Source organism: Periplaneta americana, chromosome 1, assembly GCF_040183065.1.
Source record: "Periplaneta americana isolate PAMFEO1 chromosome 1, P.americana_PAMFEO1_priV1, whole genome shotgun sequence".
Taxonomy (NCBI): domain Eukaryota; kingdom Metazoa; phylum Arthropoda; class Insecta; order Blattodea; family Blattidae; genus Periplaneta; species Periplaneta americana.
Window position 1 is genome coordinate 103,825,720 of NC_091117.1, and position 21,705 is coordinate 103,847,424.

The following is a 21,705-nucleotide window of genomic DNA, read 5'->3' on the forward strand; positions in this document are numbered from 1 at the left end:
GCTGCTTGTTTTGACTTCACTGAAAATGAACTATCATCTACTCACATTTATTTAGAATCGATTCTTGAGTGTCCCTTGGAAAGTATGAATTCATATTTTGAAGCAAATTGTGAAGGTGTTCTTTTATTGTTGCTATGAATGAGTCATTCATTGTTATGTTATTTGCTTCTATAAAGTTTGAAGTCAATGAGAAACATGTCAGGTCCTTATTTTCGACGCTTTCTATGTAGAATGCAATCTTTTTCTTCAGCGTGGCTATTACGTCATTAGCATTAAATATATTTTTCCGTTTTTCTTGTATGGATGTGCTTAATTCGTTCATTTTTTAAAAAGTGTCTGCCAAGTAACATAATTTGCACAACCATTCCTGATCATTCAAATAATTTGATAGCAAACTGTTTTGGTCATTCAAAAGTGAAGAAACTTCCGTTCGAAGTTCAAGTAAACGGGACAACGCTTTACCACGCGACAACCATCGCACTTACGTGTGTAGTAACAATGACTTGTATATACCGTACTTGTCATATCTTCTTTTGAGTAGCCTATGGATCAAATGTCGTGCCTTAACAAAGTTGATAATTTTGACGGCGTTACCTAGTACCTGCTTTAATAACGCTGACATTTTTTTCGTTGCGAGGGCGTATCGGTGTAGTGCACAATGACTACTAGTGCAGTTTTTTTAAGCTTTCTTGATCCTTGTAACAGCGCCAGCAACAGGACCTATCATAGCCATTGCGCTATCTGTGCATACGTCAATGAAATTATCCCACGGTATCGAGTTTTCAATGAAGAAGACATCTATCAGGGAAAAAAATTCAGTACCGCTTGTAGAACAAAATATCTTCATGAAAAGAACCTGAAAATTCGTACCGCACAAATGTCATTAACACAGTTAATCCGGTAACGTCTATGGATTCGTCAAGTTGTAGCGAAAATTTCTTTTGACTGATATGGAAAATGATGTTATTTTTAACATCGTTTGATAGATCCTGGATTCGGTTACGCACAGTGTTACTTGATAAGTGCACACCGGAGATTAAGTTTGCAGTTTTTTCATCCACCATGTAATTCACTACCTTCGCTAATAACGGTTTTATTAGTTTCAGTAAAGGGTGTGAGGTTTACCAGCAAGAGTCAAATCATGACTAACCAAATACGACGCTTCCAATGCTTCCTCGTTATTTGTATTTATATGAGATAAAAATTTTGTCTGAAATGCATGGAATTCATCACTTTTTACATCTTCATAATAACTGTCGCGGACGGAGCCCCTGAGAATCACTGGCGGAGGCCCAAGGCCCTCACTCCCGCGGTCTAGTTATTACTTACTTACTGGCTTTTTAGGAACCCGGAGGTTCATTGCCGCTCTCACATAAGTCCGCCATTGGTCCCTATCCTGAGCAAGATTAATCCAGTCTCTACCGTCATATCCCACCTCCCTCAAATATATTTTAATATTATCCTCCCATCTACGTCTCGGCCTCCCCAAAGGTCTCTTTCCTTCCGGCCTCCCAACTAATACTCTATATGCATTTCTGGATTCGCTCATACGTGCTACATGCCATATCCAAAATACTTTGTTATTATTTTTATTAAATCCAAGTGGTATTTTCTAAGGAGTACTATTCCTGTTCTTCACCGACTTATACACACAAGTACACGAATAAATGGATGTAAACACAGAATACCGATGTAGCGTGAACTGTTGACTCATAACTTGCTCTCCGTACCGAGCGAAGCTTGTATGAACGACGCACACCTTACTTATGTTCGAAGTAATCAAACGCAAGGAGTAATGTTTGAGCAAGATCATGACACAGGGACCAAGAGCAATTGGATCGAGTTACGCAATAAGAGACCAACCGACAAAAATCTGTTTTCGAGATATTGCCACTGAAGTAAATCTGGTTATTTATTTAACATTTTACACAAGAAATATTATAAGTAGAACGCACCTTGGTTGGCTATGTACAGATCTCGGATTTTATCTCTGCCGGTGGGCGACGTCATAGTTTGCGGTATAGAGGAAGAGGGAAAGCAGCGGTTTACTAGTCTGTGAAAAAAAGTTCGCCTAAATGCTTAACCCTGAGTATCTCAGTATTTTTACAATTATTTTAACATTAACTGTATTAAGAGCTCAATATTACGAAGCATTATTATGGTTTTCGCAATATGAAAATTAATCATTGTAGACCTACTAAATAAATAAATTGCAGTAAAGCATACCTGTACGTCTTCTTTAAGGATTACTGCAAATGTGCAACTCCATCCTCACCATCACCGTCCTGCTCTTCCTCCAAGTTCATAACAGTCTTACGACGTTCGCGATTTTTATCTCATGTTGTCTCTCTTCTCCTTTCTCAATGGCGGATAGTTCTTGTTTAATCATAGGCCTACTCACCGTTCTCTCTGATATGCCTGTGGCAGCTGCTGTCCTTTCTTGTGATTTAGCGACAGGAATACTAAAGTCATCACGATCTGCTTCATTCTTCATAAACTTTAATACATTAGCCACCAACTCCCGACTTTGATCACTCAGTTTTTTGTTTTTAACTTTGGACACGGTCGGTGAAAAATTGGAAATTAAAATGACTACCAGTACACAATTTACAACACTTCGAACTATTAGTAATTACTAGACTTCGTGGAATTGCCACGAGAATCGCAAGGTTTACTGCGCTCGCGGTATAGACTGTATGAGAAGGGGACGTGCAACGGATGGAGTATGCCTCTGATGTAAATACTGAGCAGTATACTGCGGTTACAATAAAACCTGTATCCTGCATTCAAGAAATATAATGAATGATCATTGAAGTAAGAAATGTCTAAACATGTAAATATACAATTATTTAATAGCGAAATATATTAACTCTTAAAAATTTAATATAAGATATTCACATCATCCTTGAATATGTGCATTGCAATGAACAGTTACTACATTTTGAGCGACTGCAAAGTAACCTCCTCCGATGGTCACTTAAACAGTTGTTATTTTGGTAAAATGTACGTTCAACATCACACGATGTAATACGTACATATTTGAAGAACGGAAAGTCACTACTTTTTAGTACACCAACTTCAGATGTCTTGTCGTGACCTGATGGTACATCATTTATAATACGAAGTTGTGAATAGGCAGAATTTTTAGCAATAATGTTTCTCAACTTACATTTCACTTTTTCTGAAATTAATGAATTTTTATTTTGGATAACGGTTTGTGATACTTTATCCACTATACGAGGCCTGTCTAAAAAGTATCCGACCTTAATTTTTCCCGCGTAAAGTTGTGATTCTAAGGCGGCGCCACTGTGCATGGTGGAAGGAGGAACCGTAATGCGCATGCTTGAATTTTTTCACCGCATTCGCTTGTGCCAGTCACTGGCTGGTGGTCGCCAAGTAAGGTGCTGTTCTAGTTGTTTGTCGGATTTAGTTTTCTCGCAAGATGACTGAACGAATTGAGCAAAGATACTGCATCAAATTTTGTCAAAAGCTTGGTGATTCTCAAAGTCAAACAATTCGTAAGATTCAGCAGGTGTTTGGGGAAGATGCGATGGGTGTAACACAAATTAAGGAGTGGTTCAACCGATTCAAAGATGGCCGCACATCAGCGGAGAGTGAGCAGCGTTGTGGCAGGCCCCAAACTGCTCGGAGTGCAGCTGTTGTTGAGAGGGTGCGAAATTTGGTCATGGCAGATCGTCGTTTGACCGTGCGGGAGATTGCCGAAGAGGTTGGAGTGAGTAAAGATTCTGCACATGCAATTTTGTGTGATGATTTGAACATGAACCGAGTGGCTGCGAAATTCGTGCCGAAGTTGTTGTCCCCGGAACAAAAAGACCTCCGTCGTGACGTTGCACAGGACCTTCTGGACACCGCCAACACTGATCCTGGGTTTCTGAACACCGTGATAACTGGAGATGAGTCATGGGTGTACGGGTACGACCCAGGAACAAAAAGACAGTCGTCGCAATGGAAGCATCCCGAGTCTCCAAGGCCGAAGAAAGCGCGGCAGGTGCGAAGCAAAATCAAGGTGATGCTGACTGTTTTCTTTGATGTCCGTGGAATTGTGCATCACGAATACGCACCGGAAGGACAAATGGTGACAAAGGAGTACTATCACGATGTTCTCTGGCGACTCCGTGATGCAGTTCGGCGCAAAAGACCAGACATGTGGACGGCGAACAACTGGCACTTGCATCACGACAACGCCCCCGCACATTCATCCCAATTGATACACACTTTCTTGGCCAAACATGGAATTACAACCGTTCACCAACCTCCCTACTCTCCAGACCTGGCTCCTTGCGACTTCTGGTTGTTTCCAAAATTGAAGACACCACTGAAAGGATCCCATTTTGAGAGTAGAGAAGAGATAATGCGGAATGCGACGACGGAGCTGAACACCATTCCAAAAGAAGACTTCCAGAGGTGTTTCCGGCAGTGGAAGGATCGGTGGGCTAAGTGTGTGCAAGCACAAGGAGCCTACTTTGAAGGGGATTAGGGTCCCAACCCCGTCAGGTATTTGAAATATTTTTTCTGGCTAAAGGTCGGATACTTTTTAGACAGACCTCGTATTAAGGGCTTTTAAGAGTTGTAATTTAGACGATTCTAACAGGATGATGCTTTTGGACACGATTTTAAAATTAGAATCAATGAACAGAATATCTTTCAATAGCTGTTCAGAAGGCAATGATTTTACAGCTGCAACAGCGGAACTGTCTGTGCTATCCAATTCATCAATTACTCCATTATTTTTGCCGTAATGTTCTGCATAAGAATTAACAACATCCAACTACGTTTCCCAACGGGTCAAGACTGGCTGCGGGGTAAGGGTATTCCAGGGGCAAGTATTTGGAACAGCAACACTCTCATTGTAGTATGTTTGACTGCACTGAACAAATGTTAAGCTTTGACTATTCCAACAACAGTAATGCAAAAACAAGTGCTTACATAGGTATACATTAGCTGTAGCTGCTCTACCTATTTAAACCGGTCACAACTCTTAACATGAACTGCTTATACTACGAGACCGGGCGGTCGCTCACCTCCTCTATACTACCGTACATCGGCAACCTGATTGCATGCTGCGTGTGGCAATTCAACGAAATCTAGTAATTACGAAACTAAAACAGTAACTGCTATAAGCTAGACTTCTATAACACTATAATAATAATAATAATAATAATAATAATAATAATAATAATAATAATAATAATAATAATAATAATAATAATAATAACTCTGGCAATATTGCAAACCCGAATCGACTTCCGACACACACATTACTAACAGGAAAAGAGTTCTGTTGGGAGCAAGGCGACCAGATGTTTTTTGTTTTGCTTTATTAGTACTCAACGCCCTCAACCATGACAAGCGCTTGAATCCCAACTGTCATTCACCGGCAGAGATAAAATCCGAGATCTGTAAAGATTCAGCAAAGGGAGAGTTGACATTGACGTCACAGCCGAGTAGTATCCGTACAGTAGTCTACGTTTCAGTACACAAGGAGACGTGCAGTGAAAAGGAAATGAAGCTCAATGAATCACATTCATTCTAAGTTTAAGCTGTGTATTACTGAAGTGCAGTGTAATACGACGAAAACGATGCCGAAAACAAAAACCGCAAAAATTAAGCGTTAATAGAAGAATATGGTAGTGAGTAGGCGTACCTTAGAGGAAACGAGGAAAATATTACTTGTATATTATGCAATATAGAAATACAGGTTCACGAAACAAGATTTTTACGTAGACATTGTACATACCAAAAACATATGGCACATATTGGTTTACTATCAGCAAAGGAACAGAGAACTGAAATGCCATCCACGTTATATTCGCTGTCGAATGAACAATCAGAGTTCTTCAGAGACTTAGGTTAGATGTTAATAAATGCAAAAATTCCGTTGCATAAAGTAAAAAATCCTCACTTTAGTGGATTTATTGAAAAATATACAGGGAAGAAGGCTCCATCAGAAACAACTCTGCGTCAAAATTAATTGCCTTTCTGCTACGAAAGAGTTGTTAGTAATATTCGACAAAATATAGCAGATAACAAAATTTGGCTCAGTATAGATGAAACCATCGATGTTATCGGTAGGAACGTGGGAAATGTGCTTATAGGAATTCTCTCACCCAATGACCATGGCAAGAAATATTTACTCACAACAGAGGTACTGGAAAAGATTAACTGTGAAGTTATTATGAATCTGTTTAATAAATCGATGTCTATTCTCTATCCCATGAATGTCAAGCAAAAAAATGTGCTGCTTTTTCAAACCCCCCCCTTTTACTTCCAAATTATATTTTATATGAGACTGCATCACATATTCGACCAATTTATTGCAGGTTCATCACTATACCATGTACAAGACCTGTAGAATTTAAAATAATAAGATCATATGGCGTGCCACAGAAATTGAGTTAGGTTGTCATCCGGTGACAGGTTCGCCATCCCTACCAGAGCAATTGTATCAATATATTATGTTTGCTATACTATAAGAAGCTTATAATATGCTGATATTTCAATCTTTATCTGTCACGATTATTGATGTGTACACGTTTTCTTTTCACTTGCCTATACAACGTAGATCTGTGTTTACGAATTACCTAGCGACGACCTTGAGGTCGCACAGTCAAGAGTTGCCGGAAGTATGTGTGCAGTGTACCTTACGACTCGTCCAACTAAAGTGCGTTCTTTACTTATTACACTCATACTATTACAAAACATACCACAAATAATAATAAAAAAGGATAAGCGATTTTTAATAACAGACCAGCAGTTGATTTAATATTGCAAAGCAAAATAAATAAATGAATTTTATGCAATAAAAGAATTTTGCTTATAAATGTCAGCAGAATGTAGATATCGCATTCTTGATTTTTTCTGAGTTAAATAATCAAGTCAACAACAGATTTATGCAAATATCTCCATTTTTTTTTCAAATTGTCGGTTGGTCTACTATTGCATAACTCCGTCCAATTATTCGTCATAAGGGCTCGAAAGCGCCTCCTTTGGAAAGCTTAAGACATTAAAATGAATATTAATCTCATGAATTTTAAGGTCATTTTATAGAAAATATATTAAATCGCAATATGTCTTCAGTTTAGATAACAGAGAATAAATATTTTTAGCATTCATGTACCTGGGCTGGACTTCCTTGCATACTAGAACGTATAAGGGACAGTCAAGAAAAGCTGGTTCGAGCTACGCGCTCGATCCACATGCGAGCACAAAAGTGTATTGATGCAGAAGGCAGTATATTTAAAAATCTCTGTAAGCACTGCTTTCGACTACAGTAGCACCAGGTACATCATGTAACTGTCAACATAAAGTGTGAATTTTCTGGTTATGGACTTCTAAATGTGATTCAGAGCAGTGAAAGCGTGGCTGTTCTGTAGATTAATATAGCCATAGTTCTGAAGCGGTTCGAAATCAGACTCAGACTCATATCAACTTCTTTTACTTAGTTAGCACTGCTTCAAAAGTATTATTCTAAAGTTACGACCTTTCCTCGCGATTCATTCTCTGCATATAATATTTCATTCGTGTAGCATTTCTATAGCGAAACGGTTTCAATTTACTTAAATTGCAATTACGTACACAGTGGTCGAGAAAATGGCGTAACCGTTTTTATTTCGCAAAGATTTGTGTTGGCGTGTTAGTAACCTTTGTAACCGTGCAATGGGAATAAAAACCGGTATCGCACAACGGAGAAGTTGCGAGCAGCTGTAGAAGATGCCTTCAAGTACGCACGTGGCTCCTATTTATCTATACAAAACATCTGCCTGATTATGACGCAAAATTCACTTGTACTACGACAATGACGGTCTCCATACCGTACCCTTAAACCATGGTTAAGTGTCCATATTAAGCATTCAATAGTAGGGTAACAGTCACTGACATAGCTCAGTCGGTTAAGGCGCTTGCCTGTCAATCCGGAGTTGCACTGGGGTGTGGTTCGATTCCTGCTTGAGCTAATTACCTCGTTGAATTTTTTCTGAGGTTTTCACCAACCGTAAGGCAAAAGTCAGGTAATCTATGGCGAATCCCCGGCTTCATCTCGCCAAATATCATCTCGCTATCATCAATCGCATCCAAGCAAAAATAACCTCATAGCTGATACAGTGTCGTTAAATAACCAAGTTCAAAAGTATCTACAAAATATCGCAAATAAAGGGAGTATTCCCAATTCTCGGCCAATCCGTGGTGCAACGCTCAAATATATCATACTTAGGAATATTAATGTTCAACAATAGACTAATGTCATGCGTAATAAAATCGACTGATTTTTTTTACTAGTATTATTAAGAACTGAGAAGAAACACAAACATCAGGTGTTCAAAGAGTGAAGTTCCAAAACAGCTCCGTTCATTGACAAACTGCTGCAACTTGAAGGATTTGAATAAACAGAAAACACAACATAGTTCTTTTCCTACAATGTCTGGTATTTATTATTTTATCACAATTAACGCAAATAAGAGTCTCATTGCTTCTTAGTAGAAGAAAGTGTTCATCTCTGATGTATCAATGCTTCCTGGTGTTTGAGGTGGGTAGAAGACAATTGCCTGACTGCTAACCAGGGATGAATGCGTTGGCACTGAGAAGCTGAACTGCTCCACTACTCCCTGGGCCGGGGATGCTTTCTGAAAGAGAACAGCTAGTTGGTATTTATTAATAATAATAATAATAATAATAATAATAATAATAATAATAATAATAATAGACAGGAAAGAAGGACAGTCATGTTCTATCATCTATTTCTTAGGCGAAGCAATGATTTATATAGTGGACTGGTAACAATTACGCAGATGTCGGATCTATAAGAATTCTGGTACACTGAACAGCTTAATAACTTTTTCTTACAAAAGGAGACCGAAAGTTAATATAAGGTGAGTGAAAAAATATTTCGTTAATTCAATATACATCGATAAACTTAGGGTTGCCATACGTCCTCGATTGCCCGGACTACACAATTTTACACTGTGTCCGATGGTCCGGGGGCAGTTGAAAGAATTTCGTCGATTATCATCGAAACTTGCAGAATTAAATATTAATTCTGAGTTAAAAGAAATAAAATCAAAGTCACTAATATCCTGTTTGTGAACCGTACTGATGACAATATAAATAAATCAATGTCATTTATTACAAAAAAAGTACATATGGAATACCTTAAACAAATCCATTAAAAACTATTATACAGCGTGTAATAAGGCGCAATGCACACAGAGAAGACGTGGCTCGGACATCGGGCGGAGGCATTATGCCTTTTCGAGTCTCTCATATAAACAAATGTATCAATGCACACAGAGAGGACGGGATGGGGGAGCGCCACTCCGAAGTCTGCGCTACGTCTTTTTTCAGTCACGAGCGACCTTTCAAAGCGACACGTGGCGTCTGACTTCATTACAAAATGTGCTACGATTTTGAATTTAATATTCAATTTTGTGAAGAGATTGAAAAGTATCCACTATTATATGACTTCAATCGCTTAGATTATTGTACAGGACAAAGCATGGCAAAACGATCGCAAGAAAATTAAACGAAACAGGTAAGTTTATTAACAACTTATTATTAGTTTCATTGAACACAAAGCATGAATTAGTGTTTTTTTTAGCAGAAACATCACAAAATGCAAGTGTTTAATCAAACGCAATATCTATCTTGTAATGAGATGAGAGCGCGCTCTTTGAAGTATTTGCAAAGATATTCCCTGATGTATTGCGGAGTTAGCCTTCTTGGTTGTGGTACTTTCACGGAGTTACTTATTATAACATTGTCATTACCAGGTCTTGAAAATGTTTTATCACACTTATGACATTGTGCAACACGCACATTGCTTGGACGATCACATCAACTTTAGAAGAGTGACAACAAATGGAGGTAGTCAGTGCTCTGAATTTCGATGTCGACATACCGAATGTACATTCTATGGATTTTCGTCCTCTAGACAACCTAGTATTAAATATTCTTCGGTCGTCCGTTAATTTATTGTTTCCGAGAAAAAGGTTTCATTACATTTCTTCTAAGTGGGAACGCTTCATCTGCTGCAAAATAATAAGGAATATTTATTTTTCTCCAGGTAGTGGAGCTGATTCAGGTAAATGGAGACGTTCTTGTTGCATAGCTTTCCAAATTGACTACACTGAAATGCCCGTCCATCACTGTTTCGTCCGTATTCACCAATATCCACGTCACAAATAGGCCATCCGCATCTGCCACTTCTAGCAATAGGCCTACTATAGAAAAGAATCCTTTATAGTTCACAAAGACAGAACCTGAATTTGGCGACGCTTTCATTCCAATGTGCTTTTCATCTATACTCCCAGTACAATTCAGTAAATTTTATAGTCTGTACTAGAAACGTTGAGCTATGTCCACACATATCTCTGTAGTAGGTGTAGGCATGAACTCTGGCTGTAATTTGTCCCAAATAACCTGAGAGGTTTCATGCGCAATGTTTCGTATCGTCGACTGTCCTTTGAGAAAACAGAATGATAGTGCTTTAAATGAATATCAAGTCGAATAGTACCTGCAAAGGAACGAAGACTGTTATTTAATTAATTATTAACACATTTTAAAATTTAATAGTTATTGATGTGTCATTCTGGCAAAATAATACTTAAATTAATTTGTCGATCCTTAAGTGAATTTAATTTGTTTTCAGTAAGTGACAGCAAGGAGCGCTGGAAAAATATTAGATGACGGTACTGCAAATATGTATAATAAGAAAAGAGCTCAGCCCTCAGGTTCTAGAGTTAAACCAGTTTAAGGCCCAATTGTATAAAACTCCCTGACTAAAGATCAACTTTGATCGAAGATCGAAAAGTGAACCGAGCTCAGACACTTCTTCTATTGTATAAAACTTTTCTGCGATCAAATTACCTTGCTTCAAATGCAATCTAAGTTCACGTGAAAAGGATTTGGCAACATCGCATAAACAGGTGAAATACGTGATGCGCGGACCATGTTACACAGGTTTGTTCAGTGTTGCCAATCTAGTGACTTTAACTCTTTTTCAACTACAATTTCTTTTAACTTTTATATTTCTTAAATAGGGATTTAGTGACCTTTTTAGCATCCCATAGTGACAAAATTTGATCTTTCTTTGTTGATAATGAGAAATCTAGCGACTTTACAACTACTTTTTGGCGACTTTCCGTATTACATTGTTGGAGACACTGGTTTTTTGTGCTATGTAAATAATGGCGGACAATAAGAAGGTTGGCTGTTCTCCAAGTTGTTATCATGTTATGGTGTTTGATAGTGCTAAACATAATAAAGCTTTATAAAACGACAATTTTCCTTTAGTAATACAGTTAATTGAACATTTATGAATGTACCTGTCATATCCATTAATAATTAATGGTTGTTATAAACATAATATAATTATAGGTTATGTTATTTGATACTGCTGAACACGATAGAGCCTTATAAATATAAGAATGTTTTTGTATTAAGGCAAGAAATTGAAAGAAATATATATAAATGTACCTAACATATCTATTAAAATTAATAATAATGGATATTTTATTTGCACAATCTGTCACTCGTATATTTCAAACAGAAAAGAAATAACTGAACTTGGATCATCTAACTTAATCGGAGAAATTTCTGCAGTCAAAGTTGACTTTAGTTTGAGACAAATTAATCTCAGATTAGACTTTATACAACACAAAATTCCAAGTTCAGCTGAAACAAGGATCAATTTAACCTCTGATCTAAGATTAAATGGTTTATACAATCGGGCCTAAGAGTATTATCTGGCACCACCACACACTTTTTTAAATCTCGCCCTTCCAAAGACAACACAATGGCAAAACAAATGCAAGAGAAACCAAACGACGAAGAGGATAACCATGCAGTCTTCCACGACGACGATAATGATAATGATGAGCATGATCCGTTGCCCCAATCTCTTCTTCCAACAACATCATTTGTTTCTCCTCGGATCGTTCCTCCTAGAAAGTCGTCTCCATCAGTAGCCAGTGATAAGTATAAGAAGAAAAGAACACGAACTTTGAGTGATGTAAATGATACTGCTTGTAACAACTCTGAAGAAAGAAGAAAGATTTTGTTGAACAAGAATGTTACCGAACATGATCCAGATATGGCATTCTTGCAAAGCGTTTTACCAGACATAAAAGCTTGAATTGTCATCAAAAACGGACATTTAAAATGGGAATCCTGCAATTAGCAGAACAAATTATTGAACAAAATACTTCTAACTATTCCACGGACAACTGTACTCTTAGCAGGGAAGTGATCGCTCAATCAAGTCATAAGTTTGGAATCAGTCAACGCAACTCCAACATACTCGTATGCCACTTTATCAACATCGTTTGCAAACATCACTGCTTCAGGTCGGTAAATATAAGAAGCATTGATTTCTATGCGGAAGAATATGACAGAAAATAGTTTCAACTTCAGTGAATTTTTAAGTTATCACGATTAAGATGTGTGAAAGTTTGCTCCTCAGAATACTTTATTGCTTCCTAGGAGTTCAGAGATGCTGCAAAAATATGGTATGAGACTTATAATTTGTAGAAGATGATACATTCTGAAATGTGCAACTTTCTTTTGTCAAAATAATGGAATAAAGTAAAAATAAGTATTAGGCTGATAGTAACATAAAAATATGTCAATTCTTATAGTAGTTAATATAATATTTTGTTTATAAATTTACACCTCTAACCAAACAATTCTAAAAAGTAGGAATTTCACCCATCATCTCCCTTAAATGGGGCTTCCAAGATTTCTTGTATTATGTAATATAAAAACAAAATATTTGGAAATTAAGGGTTTTTTTAACTTATCTCAATGTTATCAAAAATCTCTCCTCTGGAAAAATAGGCTGTCTCCAATGTGTAGCTTTTTTAAGGCTGTCCGTTAATTTGTGTAATATGGTATACATGGGACATTCTATAAAAAGTCTGGCAACTATCCGGATAGATGTTCCATTCTTTCATCACATCGAATATGCCATATTTTCTTCCCTTTTTCAACCACAAAGGGTCCACCCAAAACCTTCTCTGTGTTTGAATATTTGCAAATTGTGAAAGGTCCGGGGTTCGGTCCCAGGTGGAGACAGGATTTTTTCTCGTTGCCAAACTTTCAGATTGGCCCCGAGGTTCACTCAGCCTCCTGTAAAATTGAGTACCGGGTCTTTCCCGGGGGTAAAAAGGCGGTCAGAGCGTGGTGCCGACCACACCACCTCATTCTAGTGCCGAGGTAATGGAAAGCATGGGGCTCTACCTCCATGCCCCCCAAGTGCCTTCATAGCATGTTACGGGGATAGCTTTACGTTTTTACCTTTGTACGACAGCCAGGGCATCCTCATCTTCTGAAGAAGACATTACGAAAGCTGTGCGACGCGCAAGTGTCGCAAGACTTCTGACTCTTCAGTATGCTTTGCTCACGTCATGTCCGCGTCGTGTCTCCGCCAGACTACCGAGCCACGTCCTGACCACGTCTTCTCTATGTGCATTGCGCCTTAGGCGCAACTCACACAGAGAAGACGTGGCTCGGTCATGGGGCGGAGACATGATGACTTTTCGAGTCTCTCCCATGTAAACAAATGTATCAATGCACACAGAGAGGACGGGATAGTGGCACGCGACTTCGAAGTCAGCGCTTCGCCTCTTTCGAGTCACGAGTGGCCCTTGAAAGCGACACGTGCCGTCTGACAGTGAAAGAAAATTCGCGCCGATTTTGAATTTGACATTCAATTTGTGAAGGGATGGTGTAATATTATATATTCTATTTTTTATTTTCAGGTTATTTTACGATTCTTTATACTTTTTAGGTTATTTAGCGTCTGAATGAGATGAAGGTGATAATACCGGTGAAATGAGTCCGGGGTCCAGCACCGATAGTTACCCAGCATTTGTTCATATTGGGTTAAGGGAAAATCCCGTAAAAAACCTCAACCACGTAAATTGTCCCGACCGGGAAACGAACCCGGGCCACCTGGTTTCGCGGGGAGACGCCCTAACCCAGCGTTGTCAGACACAGCCTAAACGGAGCGGAGCGCTCCACTATAACTCGTTGCGTGCTCCGGTGCTTCCACAGACATAAGCAAGTTCACGCTCCGACTAGGCGCCTCTAGCACCACAACCGGTTTCGTAGCTTACAACTCTGACACTACTGCTCTAACCATTAATATGGTATAGAAGCATTGGTGGGACATTAATAAAAATTCTGGAAACGGTCGGGATACATGTTCAATTCTTTCATCACATCTTCTACTCCAAAATATCTGAGAACTCGCTTTGAATATGTTACAACTTTGCGGAATCAACATAAGACTTCATTATCTATTCCTCGTCACCGTACCTCTTTCTATTCATTCTCTTTCTCCATGTCAGTTTGTCCCCAATGGAACTCTTTACCTCTTCATGTCAGGGATTGCCGAACAGTTAATCAATTTAAATTAAGAATTAAAATTACATACTTTTACATGGAATTGATTTGTGAGTGTTAGCCGAATTTGATAGGTTGTTCTATGTATTTGTATAAATTGTCATTTAGGCCTATTATAAAGTGGCAATAGGATATAAATTGTAAATAATTATGTATCATGTTTAGTCAATATTTCATTATACAGTATGTAAGTGCCTTAATGTGCATGGTAACGAATTTATATATATATATATATATATATATATATATATATATATATATATATATATATATATTACTACGTTTTATTGTTTCAATGTATAGGCTGTATTTCACTTCTGGTAGTGTGGAAGAGAAAGTCCCATGGCCTTAACTCTACCAGAATAAAAAATAAATAAATGCGTGCATAAATAAGTGCATAAGTGCATAAATAAATGCATAAATAAATAAATGAATGAATAAATAAATACATGCATGCATAAATAAATAAATAAATAAATAAATAAATAAATAAATAAATAAATAAATAAATAAATAAACTTGCATACATAAATAAATAAAACAAATAAAAATAATTATTAGGTTATTTTACGATGCTGTATCAAGATCTCAGGTTATTTAGCGTCTGAATGATATGAACGTGATAATGCTAGTGAAATGAGTCCGTGGTCCAGCATCGAAAGTTACCCAACATTTGCTCGTATTGAGGGAAAACACCGGAAAAAACGAAACCAGATAACTTGCCCCGAGCGGCATTCGAACTCGGGCCAAATAAAACGAGTTAAATAAGATATGGCATACATTCTTCCTTTTTTCAAACCACTAAGGGTGCACACAAAATCTTATCAGTGTTTTTTAATATTACCAAATTGTACGAGAGCCAGGGCATCCTCATCGTCTGAAGAAGACATTACGAAAGCTGTGCGACGCGCAAGTGTCGCAAGGTTTTTTGACTCTTCAGTATGCTTTGCTCATGTCATGTCCGCGTCGTGTCTCCGCCCGACGTCCTAGCCACGTCCTGTCTACGTCTTCTCTGTGTGAATTGCGCCTAAGGGGTATAAGTGTCATTATTTTAACTGATGATTATTCACGTCATGAGGAAGAAAAATGTCCTCACATTTTTTTTCTAATTGCAATATTTAACTAATTATTAAAGTTTACAATATTAGGCGTTTGACAAAGTTGCTGGATGGGGAGGAGGGAGTTTACAAGTGCACGGTCAGTTCAGGCGGATACAGACATACCGGTACAAAACAGATGCTCTGTTCTAATGCAGGACGGACCGTTGTTTACATAAAACAAACAGCAAATACAAACTTTCAATCTCATTAATAGAACTTTACGGTAAATTTCTATTTTATTTAACAATATTGGTCCATTTTTTATTGTACGTCTAAAAAATAAACAATAATGGTTTACTGCACAAAATCACACGAACTTTTTTTAAATGCAACATTTTAATCTCTTCAGCTTCCATAAAGCAATACTATTTTAAAATAAATTTCTGTTTGTGTGATTTTCGAAACGAGATAAGAGACTTCTAGTTTCTAATATTCGTTGAGAAACCGCTACAAAAATTCGCCGAATAGGTAACCTTCGTTGCGGAAAATATTGACGGTACATATTCTTGCCTCACTTGAATTACGACGACTTTCTCCATAAATTAATAACATATGATATTCCTAAACTGTGAATGACATTGTAACTTATTTATCGAATACTTAGTACCAAACTGTCATCCGCTCGGCAGTAGACATATGGACAGGGAGCTTGAACTCAGCTGACATGTACAGTTTCCCTGGAAAAGGATGAGACGATTGAATATTCCTAAGTCTCAGATGTAAGACACTGCGCATGATCAGAGACCAGAGCACTGATACACAAGATAACGAATATTGAGTTACTTATATTCAGGCTATTTGGTTTGTTACTAGCATCGTCCCGAAATTCACTTCAAAAACTGCAAAAAATATGATAATATTACGTAAATAAAATATAAATATATACATAAATCGTGTAGTTAAATCGACAATGGACCTTCATGACTAGATCGACACTTCGCACAGAAAGAAAAGCTTTCATGTCGTTTCAATAGCTCAGACGGTAAGACTTCTGCGTATTGTGTAGAAGAGTGCGAGTTCGATTCTTAGTCTACACAACGATTTTTTTTGTCTAAATAACGTTGAAATAGCTAAGTAACGTTGAAATAGAGTTTTACAAAGTCCTGAGATTAAGTGTTAATGATCGCAACAATACAAAATTACAAGTTATAATATTATAAACGTTAATCTAATGAATGCATTTATACACACACATATACAATGTAAATGCATATATATTAAAAACTAACAATTAAAATGAAATTTAAAAATATATATAATAATAGACAAACTTTTACAAAGGTTTAGAGTCCTTAGGCTATGTCATTTGTTGAGTAATTATTAGAATATTTTATTAATAGCTTTTCCATATGTGTAAGAAATGCACTCGCACAAAACAATTTTTGTTAAAAGTATGGCTTTGGATTATTTCATTCTCACACCTTCAGTTAATTTTAATTATTTTATCTACGTGTTTGCAATAGTGTTTAATTTAATGTGCATTCAATTTGATTCTTGTTATGATTGAATGAAAAAGCACTGTTGCAGTTATTGACTAATTACATATATTAATACTAATTATTAAATGCATCTGTTAAGTAACCAATTGCAAAATCTTTAATGTTTAAGTTGTCAATAATATTTCTGTACTATATACTATACTACGTTAAAAGAATTTGCAATATATTTGGGATCCTCTACTTTATAATCATTGGTCTTAATGAAAAAATATTTTCTTTCTTAGGATACCTACAAGTTTAAATTTAATAATACTCCGAATAGGTTTAATTGCATTATCTGAATTTTGTACTTTTCTATTCAAATATATTTTATTTCCCTCTTTCATAATTTTTGATAAATTACACTGTACTTCTTGCAGTATTTAAGAACATGAGGATCATTACATTGCAACTCGTTACATATAGATTCTTCTTTTTAATACATGAGATTTTGAAGTCCCTGCGTTATCTACATGTTTTTACTTTTGAATTTTTTCACAACATTGAGTGGAGAACATCTACTGAAATGATTATGAAATTAAGTGAAAAATTCAATACATTTACTCTTAATATCAGTAGTACCAGTTTCATATATGTTTTTCCAAGATTCATTTTGTAGACATAAATGTAAATAATCACTAGATACAGCATTTACGATCCTTTCTTAGTTTTTAAATTAAAGGGATGGCTGCAGAGATAGCAGTTGAAAGCTTGGAACATTCCATAATCTTAACTCGGCTGATATCCCTCGAAACCATATTAGCGAACCAACGCCGAGAAAGCCTCAAATCATACATATTTTGAAATTGTTCAGTGACATTGGAAACACTTAGAATTTGTTTATTATGTTCAGACAAGCCATTGATTATAGGTTCTGTCGAATAGGAATTCAGTCTATTTCTGTGTACAAAAGATTTATCAATGGATGTGCTACTTCAGCTTAGATTTAATTTGATTAGTTTCGCAACAATTGGACTTCCCGTTATATCCTGTTATTTAGATATTTAATTTAGGGTTGATTTATTAACTCTTACTATGCAAGATGCCTCTTATTTCAATATTTCTATATCACGTTAAATAGTCATTGTCTACACTAAAGTATTATCGTCATCCCTCATTTGTTCTCTGCAGTGTAAAAAACTAGTTACCTAGCATATTGAATATACACAAAACTATTAATTAAACTGAGTTACCTAGCATATTGAATATACACAAAACTATTAAGGCTTATTCTGTAAATAATGGTGTAAACCTGCTCGAAATGCTTTAGGATCGAAAATGTATTGATAGTGTAATATTTATTTCATATTTTGCCAAAATGTTCTTCATATTGTGCAGATCTCTACACTCTTTATCTACACTCTTTATCTACAAACTTATGTAGTCTTAACAAGATTTGCTTGCAGACATTTTCCCTTAACGCGGGGACTTCGTGGATGATAAACCGCCCTCAAAAGTTTATCGTTCTAAAGGGCTTCATACACACAGAGACTTAACTGGACAGAAATCTGTACAAACTTAAACCCACAGACAATATTTTCCTCATGTATCGGCGAAAAGTAATGAGACTTTTGGTCTTGGGGTAAGTGTCCAGAGTTCTGCAGCTGCTTGAAGTTTTCTGACTGTCGAGCTCCCCAAATTAAGCGGAGAGAAAAGTAAACATAGAAACAAACGATACTGCTATCAGGTGGTCATGACTTCGTCATTGTTTCATTTTAAGCCAGTTCTCTATACCGAAATGACGGCAAGCTATGAAAGTACAGACTTGAGAAGCTATTCTCAAGCATTTCTATTAATGTTAAATCATTAAGGAAAAGTAGTTCTCGAGTAATCATATTTCTCCACTGATAATTATCGATTTCAATGACCTCTTATGGACTTCTTACTAAACTATAAATTTAGGAGGTAAGTTTGATCCTGTATGGACAATCATCCATTTCAGATATACTTCCCTGACGTAAGTCTGTACAGATAAGCATCCTCTAAACCTAACATCGTAACAGTTCGACCAACGAGGAAAAAGGAATATAAACAGAATAAGTACAAGAGAAAAAAATACGTTAATGGTAAATGTTCAATTTTTAAGTGATAATGTACAATGGTCTCTTAATGATAACTTACCATTTTCTTTTGACTCGCAAGACAGAAGGTACAAACAGGAGATCGCTGAACTCCCAGCACGTTGTGCTCGGGTGAGAAGTCCTGTGAGTGGAAATTAGGTCTTAGGCAAGGCTGATCAACTGGTCCTATAACACAAAGCAAATTTCAATTACATTTTTATTTCCTATTAACCAGGGTCGGCTCTAGATGGGAGTAACAAGTTAGCGCTACCTCCAGAAATTTTATAAGTAAATAATGCGTGTAATAATCAGTGACGACTTACCAATAGGCCTATATAGGGCCTACTTTTCTAAACATAATATGAAATGCCCCTATTATCTGTAGAGGACTTGTATGTCCGTCTGTACTAGCCTTGTTAACTCTGTGTCTGCTAAGGGACTCGAAGGCTAGAGGGGCAGGTGCGGGGAGGAACTCTGGAGGCGTGCCTTTGCTTAAGGTTATATACTGTATATGTATACCTTACGGCCTTAACTCTGCCAGCTAAAATAAATCATTATTATTATTATTATTATTATAATTATTATTATTATTATTATTATTATTATTATTATTATTATTATTATTATTATTATTATTATTATTATATATTTTATTTCAAGGAGTGCAGTTCGGTGGCTCCTTTGAACACCCACTTACAGATTTATGACTTCCTACACAAAAATTCCATCCTGTCCCCTCGTCCCAACATTGCACAGTTGCCACAATCCTGGTGACCTTCGAAATTACGCAGTGAAAGTGACGGGATTCTTGAAATTCGGAAAAGATGCGGCAACTCTGCCTCCACGTGGATTTGACGGGCACCTGTCAATTCTTCTGAACGAGGGTTGTGATTTGTTACTAACAAGAGAAGACAAGATTTCCGTCACAGTAAGGAAGATATTTATTTATGACACTTATTTATTTTTTTCACAACTCCGTGCTACAGTATTGGTGTTGAGTTGACAACACTGGACTGCAAGTGCAAATAAACTGAAGAAGGTTCAAAATTGTGAGTAGTGGGGGAGAGAAAGGGAGAGAGATGAAAAAGAGAGAGATAGGAATGCAGGGAGGGAAATGAATTACCGAGGCTGAGAAGGAATTGGGGTTCAGTTCGCATATCTTACGGGGGCACAGATCCGTTGGTCCCACTATACAAGTGCAGTTATAGCAGGTGTCAATCCTTCAAGTGATAGGAACGAAACATTTAAGAAAAAGCTAAACACAGAAATTGTGAAAGAAATTTTGATATCTTCCCAACCTAGTGATGTAAATGATAACTCCGACAAAAATGAAGTGCGTTTTGCAGAAAACGCTCTCGAAACGCTTCAAAGAAATTATAATGATCTATTACAGGAAAATAAAAATCTTAGGGACAAAATAAAGAAATTAGAAAGCGACTTAGACTCTTTATCTGCCCGTTATTCGGAACTGAACAATATGATGAACCTAAAACAAGACGATTTTAATAATAGAATGAAAGAAACACTTTCAGACTTCCTTTTAGAAAATCAATTAGAAATAGTAACAAAGAAGAAAAGCAAAGCAAGGTGGTCGGATGAAGAAATTTCCAAGGCCTTTACATTACGATATTTTAGTTTAAGAGCATATAGATATGTAAGAGAAAAACTGAAATATCCCTTGCCAGGAATTTCTACCTTGCAACGTTGGGCAGCAAATTTGTGTTTGACAGACGGGCTTCTCAAAAATGTGATAGAGATTATGCATATCACAAGTGCAACTAACAGCACCCGCGACCGTGTCACAGTGTTATCATTCGATGAAATGAAAGTCACATCTCTCCACGAATATGACAGAAAAGAAGACAAAATCATGGGGCCTCATAATTATATGCAAATAATAATGGCCAGAGGCCTGTTAAGTAATTGGAAACAACCAGTTTATATAGGATTTGATAAGAAGGTAACAAAAGCCTTACTGAATGAAATCATAACTGTATTGCATGAAGTCAATTACAGTGTAGTTGCCTGTGTCTCGGATTGTGGGGGAGGAAACATGGGGCTATGGAAAGAGCTAGATATCAGCACAGAAAAAAACATATTGTTTTCATCCTGTCACTGAAGACAGAATTTTCTTTTTCGCTGATGCTCCTCACCTACTTAAATTAGTAAGGAATTAGTTTATCGATACAGGCTTTTGTCTGGATGATGGAACAATTTATTTCAAAAGAGCCAGTAGTTGACCTCATTAGGAAAACGAATTCTGAAATCAACAGCTGTCATAAGCTCAATTCCCATCATTTGACTTGCGAAAGGGTACAACGACAGAATGTGGATTTAGCTACTCAATTATTTTCATATGACACGGCAGTGGCATTAAATAGATATTTGCCTGGGGACAACCATCAGCTAGCAATAAATGTCGGGAACTTCATTCAATTAATAAACCACTGGTTTAGCATTATGAATACCTACTACCCCATAGCACAAATGCCACTATCACAACCATATGGCAGGAACCTAGAGGCCCAGGATGAGGTCTTGAAAAATACAACTAACACTATATCTGGAATGAGATGCTTAAATAAGCGTACAGCACAGATATTTCAGAAAGGCATATTAATTTCAATAAACTCATTAATGTCATTATACGCA

At 36.9% G+C, this 21,705-nt stretch overlaps 1 protein-coding gene across 3 annotated transcripts in view; it reads right to left on the bottom strand.

Moving 5' to 3' along the window:
• Positions 1-8,283: 8,283 nt before the first annotated feature.
• Positions 8,284-21,705, bottom strand: part of LOC138699198 (transcription factor 15-like) — a 109,747-nt gene continuing 96,325 nt past the window's right edge. Inside the window, exons 4-5 of one of the 3 annotated variants that reach the window (XM_069825200.1) lie at positions 19,115-19,239; positions 8,284-8,639 (exon numbers count right to left, since the gene is read on the bottom strand). In XM_069825200.1, coding sequence (XP_069681301.1) covers positions 8,490-8,639; positions 19,115-19,239 — 275 coding nt within the window. In that variant the 3' untranslated portion in view covers positions 8,284-8,489. Of the gene's footprint in view, positions 8,654-19,114; positions 19,240-21,705 lie in introns of all 3 variants that reach the window. The other 2 variants (XM_069825199.1, XM_069825201.1) reach the window with 2 other exon arrangements.